This window comes from Parasteatoda tepidariorum, chromosome 9 (genome assembly GCF_043381705.1).
Source record: "Parasteatoda tepidariorum isolate YZ-2023 chromosome 9, CAS_Ptep_4.0, whole genome shotgun sequence".
NCBI lineage: Eukaryota > Metazoa > Arthropoda > Arachnida > Araneae > Theridiidae > Parasteatoda > Parasteatoda tepidariorum.
Window position 1 is genome coordinate 85,795,439 of NC_092212.1, and position 8,752 is coordinate 85,804,190.

General features: G+C 32.0%; 1 protein-coding gene across 1 annotated transcript in view; it reads right to left on the reverse strand.

Moving 5' to 3' along the window:
- Window positions 1-295: 295 nt before the first annotated feature.
- Window positions 296-8,752, reverse strand: part of LOC107449558 (glycerophosphodiester phosphodiesterase 1) — a 43,005-nt gene continuing 34,548 nt past the window's right edge. The window contains exons 5-6 of the mRNA XM_016065115.3: window positions 7,736-7,953; window positions 296-1,282 (exon numbers count right to left, since the gene is read on the reverse strand). Of these exons, the coding sequence (XP_015920601.1) occupies window positions 1,156-1,282; window positions 7,736-7,953 (345 nt within the window). The 3' untranslated portion in view covers window positions 296-1,155. The remainder of the gene's footprint in view (window positions 1,283-7,735; window positions 7,954-8,752) is intronic.

An 8,752-nucleotide genomic window follows, 5' to 3' on the forward strand; every position in this document is an offset into this window, starting at 1 on the left:
ACAGGAATATAACACAAGCACGGAAGTGAATTATGCTAAAGAAAGTATGTTAAGTTAATTCCAATCGTTGCTAAATTCATTAAAAAAGAAATACCCCCCCCCCTTTCTTTTTACAGGTTTCTACTTAATATGTGAGGCATTTTGTGTGANACAAGCACGGAAGTGAATTATGCTAAAGAAAGTATGTTAAGTTAATTCCAATCGTTGTTAAATTCATTAAAAAAAAATACCCCCCCTTTTTTTTACAGGTTTCTACTGAATATGTGAGGCATTTTGTGTGAAGTAAAAAAATAAATGCCAGGATACAATAAATTTTATTACATAATAATTATGCAGTATAAAAATTAGCATATAAAATTTGAAGTACACTTTCTCCAATAAGACATAAACATTAAATCATACATTGAAAAAATGTCTTTGGCGTTAATTTTAAATTGTAAAATGTATATCAACTCAATACCCACAGTTTTATAAAAACAAAAGAAAGAATACAATAACGTACAAATGATATGCTAATTGGAACAAAATAAATAAATAAAAAAAACATACGCTTTGTTCTTAATATAGTATTATGTAAATATCAGAGTGAAATTAAATTTCTCAATGGAATGGTCCAGTGTACAAAGAAAGCTCCTTAAATGATTCTGATTAATAACCGTTTGATTGACAAGCATGATTATCGAAATTGTTTTCGAAGCATAAATTTTAGTTTATAAGTAAGAGAGAGAGAGAGAGGAAATAAGGAGCTTATAAGAAATAAATAGGTTGAACTGAAATAACGCTTACAAAATTATCCTTACAGGGTATCTGCTACATTTTAGATTTTCAAATTCATCCCTCATTCCAAGAACTTTTCATGACTTAACGAAATTATTATTTTCTCCCGAAAAAATACATTTTAAAAAGCATTATGATAACATTTTAAAAATGAGATTTTTCGGTGACCTAAATCCATGAATTTTTTTTTTAATAGTTAAAATCATGACAAATTTTGTTCAGTACCGAAATTCATGACTTTCCAGGTGGGGGCAGATATCCTGTCTTTATTTTTAAACACAATAGCGACAATGTTGCATATGCAATGAAATGATTACTTGCGCATGCAACAGAATTGATTTGAATAATAATTCTGGTGTTAGAGTGAAAAAGCAGGCGTCAAAGAAGAGTGTCAGTGATGAGGGTCACATTTAAGACTTTTCGCAGATATTCTTTTTCGATTCGGTGATTGGGTGTCCAGGCGATGACCTCTATGTTCTTCTTCTTCCACATGCGGACATATTCACTGAAAACAACAACAACACATTCAATTAATTCTCCTTCATCACCAATTCAGAGACATTCTCTTCCAATAATTTGTTTGCGCTTTAATGTGTTAAAAAGTACTCTATTGAAACTTACGCCTGAACATACTTTCTTTTAAATTGTTAATAAAGGAGAAAGAGGCTTCCAAAAAATACTTTTAATGTGGACGTAGATGAGGGTTGGACGAAAATGCAACCGATTCCATTATACGATTACAGTCACAAATGACATCATGAGTACAACATATCATAGTCACATGATTACAACTGTAATCGTAATGGCAACTTTTATTATAGCTGTAATAGTGATTACAATATCAATTTTACAACAATTTACATTAAAGCTGTGATCATGATTCCAAATAATCACAACAAGAAAAAATGACTGGTACATAATAAGATTCCATATTATATGTAAATACAGTATGTATGTGCTTACATTTTTTAGGCACGGATAATGTACGTTCATATGCAATTCAAACGCATGTATGTAGGCTTAAATATGTAGTATACGCATGTACAAACGTAAGTAGGGCTAATACAATGTTTGTATATATGCGCATTATGTTTGTATGTATCTATGCATGCACAATAAATGTATGAATGTAAGAATATAAATACAATGTAGGTATAAATATGTATTCATAAACGCCTCTGTTTGTACATACAAACAGGTTCATATGTATGTACGCATGTGCGATACATGTAAGCATATATTAGTAAGCAAATGCAATGTTTTGTACGTATGCATGCACAGTCAATGTATGTGCGTACGTATGTGCACATAATGCATATAAGCATGCATTATGTGCGTAAATATACACGTTGTCTTCCGAATGAATGCTAAAAGCATATATATGTAATACAAAAATTAAATACTTTTGTATTAATAAAAGCATTAAAACTTCATTCCTTTTCATAAAATATCTTTAGTAAAGGATAAGGGTAGAAATTCTANTATATATATATATATAAGTAAAAACTTTTTTCATTTGTACAATATATGTAATATTTATAATTCAAAATTTGAGCAAAATCAGTCAAATAGTTCTTGAGAAATCGAATGTTATGTATTTGATATTTTTGAAATTCAATTTCAAGGGTATTAATATCAGTCAACTGATTTTGCTCAAATTTTGTATTTTTCCATACAAAATTATATTCTTTAAAATGATGCAAAAAATTGAATACCTTACAATTCAAAATTTTTTCGATCATTGTTAAATAAAATAATAAGAAACATTTTCTAAAAGTTATTTTTTGCATTTAATTATCTTTGGCTAAACGTATTTTATATTATTGTGTTTTTTTTTAATTCGCTTTAAAAAGTTATCGATATAAAGCGAAATGAGAAATTAACATTTAAGGGTCCAATCTTTGGAGCACTCTTCTCACCTAACTATTTCCTAGATTGCGGCTACTCCCTATATTTTGGAGGTCAGATATCCGTTCACAAAAAAAAAGTATGTATATTTAGAGAAAGTACGTTTTTGTGTCTACTTTCATAACTTAAATTATCGTCTGTTAGCATACTTGAAGTTATCCATTGTGCCATTAAGATTGAGCTATGAAGATCCAATCATTAGACCAAAAGTTATTCGTAGTGGTCCATATTTTTTTAATAGAACTTTGCATTGAAATTAACAAAGAAAATACTTCCATTGAAATAACATTTTGATTCGTAATTGCTCAAAGTAATAAATTGTCTTATGTTCGTAATTGCTAGTTTAAATATTCTTCTTTTTGCTCGGCCACAGGGATATTGAAGATTTGTATCTATGATATTCGAAAAATTAGTTGCTTGTTTCTCTACTAAACAAATGTTAAAAGCTACAAACCACTTTTTCTTTTAAAAAAATTAAAAAAGCAGCACACGGCACTACAAACAACGAAAAAAGTAGCAACTACAGCAGTTTCGTTACTTCTGAACACTGATACAAAGATAATTCCACGCAAAAAAATATATTTTTGAAAATATTTAAGAATTTTTATTGTTTATTTAAAAATAGTCGGAAAGATTTCGAATTGTAAGCTAAATTACTTTATGATATGCATGATTTTAAAATATGCAATTTTACATGACAAAAAACAAAATTTGAGCAGTCGAATAATTCTTGAGAAAACGAATTTTTAATTTACGACGATTTCTTTACGACCGATTTTGCTCAAATTTTGTAGTTTGCTTTTTAAAATGACGTACTTTAAAAATGATGGGGGGTAAATTGTAAACCTAACAATTAAAATGTTTCGACTATTATTAAATAAAACATAAATATGAAAAATATTTTTGGATAGAATCTTTTGGGTAAACGATATTGTGTACAAAATTTTTTCTATTCACTTAAAAAAGTGTCGATATATGGCGAAAAGTAAAATTAAGGACCGCTCTCCAGATTGCCCCTTTAACAGTCGAGGTATTTAGAGATGTTTTTGAGGTCTGATTAACATACATCAGTCATTAATTGGCATATTCAACCATTAAGATTCGCTCAAAAGTTATTTAGGGTGGTTCTTATCTTCTTATTTACCTACACATGCATTTCGTACATTTTAATTACATTCATCCGTTGCATGCGTACAAAATGGATCAATCTGATAAAATGATATATGGGTATAAAATCGTCTCTATTTAGATGACTCGCAATCGAGTCACTCTATAATTTGATGGCTTGTACAGTTGTAATGAATGTTTGCCCAAGCCTCATTACATTTAGAGATTACATTATAATCGACACAGGAGGTTGATATGATACAAACACTCGCTAAAATATGAAAGAGTTCAAAGATCGTCAAAAGCTCAATACTATACCAGACACAGTCTCATAAAAACCATACTCGAAAGGATAGGAGAGAAACTAAAAATAAGTGATCAAACACAATGATTTGCTTTCTCCTCAGTCCATACTCCACCATCTAAAATATGAAGGTGATGATACAGCTTCTACTCACTGTATCAATTGGTTAAATGAGGCGATGTATTCTTATATCAGGTATTACATTAGTATAGTGTCATAATTATAATCATATTATGAGACACTTGATTTGCACAAGTTTATAGTTAAACGTAATGGGTTTCTCTGTTCAGGATATTTTTTGTATTTATTTTTAACTCAATGCAATGCAATGCTGATACACGAACGGCCGGGTCAAAACAATAATCCTACATAGTATCACCTGATACTACATAATTTGCATTGAAACAGTTTAAAATTTTGCGAAAAAAGGTCTAATAGTGGTAACGAAACTAAGGTAAAGTTCGAATAAGCATATTATCTAGTATTAAGATTTTACATAGAAGCTGAGGTGCGTGTTCCAATAATATGGCCAAGGAATATAAAACTAAATTTCCATCTTCCCTATGAGACTTCGCTGAACACGCGTTGTATGAGTTTTGCAATGTTTACAAAATGACTCTCTTTTCCCAATCATCCCCCCACGTTAGCTGAATGAGATGTTCACACGCCATAAGGTCGCCATCTCTTATCTACTCTCTCTCTCTTTCATCTGAAGGAATATACTTTTTGAAGTTTCGGACATTTATGACTCTGTAACTGATCAAAATGCGCGTGTTTAACAAAATGTAAAGCGCGAAAAAAAAACGGGAAAAAAAAACGAAACTGAATAATTTTTGTCTCAATAATCGGATGTTCACGTGACCTCAAGTAGGCTAATGAATGAATGAATGTTGTTGCTAAACGATAATTCGTACGTAATATTATATATTTAGAGGGTTCTTATCAAAAAAATGAATGCAAATGGGCCACTTCTTTGGATAAAAGAAACATTTTCACGAGGGAAAAACGGAATCAAACGTCCATTTTTAAAAAAAAAAAAAAAACCCTCTGTGTCCATTTTCTAAAACGCGTATCTCGAGTTCTGTTCAAACACACATTTCGAGCTCTCCAGAGCAGAGATGATCCGGGAAAAATCCGGATGTTTCGCGAACCGGAAATTTTCGGAAATCTAAGGTCCAGAAGTTTTGAGAAATCATCGATCCCATTTATGTATAAAAAATTCTTGTATATTTTATTTAAAAATCTTAGAACTAGAATTTATATTTGGCATTTCTTTCTTTCGTAAATATCTTTTCTGGTAGAATAATAAATGCGAAAATAAGCTTATGCAAAATTATTCATTTCAACGATGCTGCTTATAATTTATTTAGAATTTCATGTTGCGAAAATATCAATGATTTAAATTTATAAAGAAATGAATTCATTCGTGATTTTAGTCAAGAAATTTTCGAGTTCGGCTTGCAATCAACCCCTGCCAAAGTAATAGCTTTTCCCTCCGCTGTCTTGATACCTTTGAACATTCATTTTTAATGTAGGGGTCGAGAGTTTCACCGAAACATTAGACAAACATTTTTAAGAACGAAAATAAATGCTGCATCAATTTTTAAGTTAAGGTTGCAGCACACTGAAATAAACATTATAAAACATGTGTATCCATTGGAAAGTGCCGACGAAAGCTTCATTGTTACCACTGCTATTAAAGAAATCTAAATGATATTTCGTTTCCAAACTAGCTATCAGAAGTACAATAACAATATACTAAGCCGCGATGGATCAGGGGATAGAGCGTTCGCTTTCCAATGAAGTGAACCAGGTTCGAATCCCAGTCGATAGGAATTCCGCATCCGGCTTGCACCGACCACAGTGCTGGCGTGAAATATCCTCAGTAGTAGACGAATCATGGGTTAGAGTCCCCTTGCCGTCAGGCTAACCGTAGAAGGTTCTCGTGGCCCTCCCCTCCATGTAATGCAAATGCGGGTTAGTTCCATCAAAAAGTCCTCCACGAAGGCAATTTCTCCCAATGCTCCATCCAGGAGTTCCCTTGTCTTCTGGATTGGGTTCAAAATGACAAGGCTACGGAGTTGAACATGAGTTGTCGTAAACCCAATATTGGGTCCGCTGTTCAACGACAGTTATAAAATAACAATATACTTAATGGAAGCAATTTAAACGAGCCACATTTTAGGTGTATGCACTAATTAATTCTATGTAAGTATATATTATTAAGAAAATAATGCATGAATTTTATGATTCAATAAAAAAGATTAACACTTGATTAAAATAATAAATCGATTACTTGAAATCATTGGTTAAATCTGTCTTTTCAAAAATAGATTTGGATTCTTCTTATCAAATTATTCTTTTGCTTTTAGTATTTTATTTATTTTGGAAGTACCGTAGATGACTAGTAAACAACAACACTCAATAGTAGTTGTTTCCAATCCAGCCTCCTCCTCATTTCGTAGTCATTTTGAAACCATTTTTATGATGTGTCACTCCCTCATTTAGTATATTTTTTAAAGAAGCATTTGAGTTGCCTTCTTTTGGTTCACTATCACGTTTCAAAAACCTTTTTTTACACATTTTAAGTTGTGTTATACTGAATTTTTTTTGGTCCTATTTTGCACATTTATTTCTAAGATTAATTTTTATTGTAGATTGCAAAAGCAAGGAATAAAAATATATAATGAATCAGTGAGATATGGAAATCGACTATAGTTGACACATTTCGTTAAAAGGCCATTTTAGTGGCAAAAATTCTATGTCGATAAAAATAAAATGATACTTATGTAATTTTCTCCCACAATAAATAATTTGCATTAGTGGGACAAAAAGGAGTCTAATAGTGGTAACGAAACTAAGGTAAAGTTCGATTATTTAGTTCGCATAAGCATATTCATTCTTCCTGTCCTATTGCTGAATAAAATATGTAAAATGGCAGTTAAAGTAAAAACTAACAAGTTACTTTTCCACCATAAAAACCTAGATTTTTTTTTTTTAAATACATATTTAACAATTTTGTTGTGGTTTGTCCTGTGACTACATATAAAAATGTAACGCAATTTTTCCTTCTAGCCATAACAGACAATGTTTGATCGATAACATATCAGAAATATTCCATCTGTCAACTCTAGCCCCATGCAAACACTCCCCCCTTAAAGGTTTCGAAACTAAATTTGTTTTAAAATTCACTCGCACGATACCACGTTACTTGTGCATTTATAATTATTGAAGGTCTGTGATTTAATTGCATGGAAGGTCTATGATTTTGCTAAAGTATCATTAAAAAATGTTTTAGAGGGAACAACAGTGAAGCTTTTTCACCACCGAAATAGCGTGTAAATTTTCATTGTAATTCATTTTTATTGCTTTTAATACTCTAATGATAGTACATACTCCTATGTCAATTCAGCAACCATCGTATAACACAAAACACGTTTGCATTTCCACCAACAACAAAAATGGGTAAACTTCCAATCACTACAGATTATTTTTTGTTTCGCTTCCGCCGGGCGAATAAAATCGCAATTAAAATAAAACGTATTGACGAATTAATGCGAGTTTCTTCGGGATTTGCAATACTATATACATACAACATCCAGGGAAGCGGTTCATAAAATGAAAAAAGGTGGTACTCACGCAGATAGATAGTCTTTGTGTATTAAAACAGCTGAGACACCAGTGAGGTACCAGAGGATGTTGTGGAATGCCCACTCCAGTAGAATGTCACCCATCCGAGCCATCTGAGATTTGGGAAAGGAATCGAACCTCGGCTTACCATTGGGGATGTCTGTGAAAGAAACAAATTTGGGTCTCCAAGTAAGGGCCGTCACAATATCCGGATCCACGCGACGAAGCTGAAATGAAGAAGAGACACATATTATTGAGAAACCAAGATTTTCCCCTTCATATTTCACATCATTCATTAGCCCGTCCAGGAGCCTTTTCTAAACCTTCGATCTCTTGCCAGTGGTCCCACTACAGAATGACATCTACGGAGCTTCTCATTTATTTTCAATAACCGACCCCCCTAAATATTTGTCATTTAAACTTCTAGGAATGTTACATAAACGATGAGGGGACCCTTACTATTTAAAAGACCTTGCTATCCAACCTCCATGATTGCTTCGCATTCATCATTATCTCCTCCCCCCCTCAAAAATCGATATTCTTTCCAAAAACAAAGAACATTTTATTAATCTCTCTCTCTCTCTATATATATATATACATGCTAGAGGGCTCCGCTCCCTGCTCGCTACCGTTCGCCAACCCCCGATAACTGCTACGCAATTACATTTTTGTTCGCTTCATGAACAAAATTAAATTCGTTTTCCTGGAGAATAGCTGGCAATTTTTCTGCACCAACATCACATAGAGAAAATATGATATGATTGTAATATGTCAGAGGTCCTTATTATCAGCATTATAAATTTATATAAAGCAATTTCAATACAAACAAGAAATATTACTTAACAAATTACTACTATTTAACAAATTACAAGCAATATTATTTAACAAATTACTTACAATTTACAATAAATTCGAGGAAGCAATATTATTTAACAAATTACTATAGGGTATTAGCCGGAGATTAATCTCCGTATTCGAAGCACGCGTGGCAGAGCCTAACTCGGGGTGAGATATGGAAATCGTCCA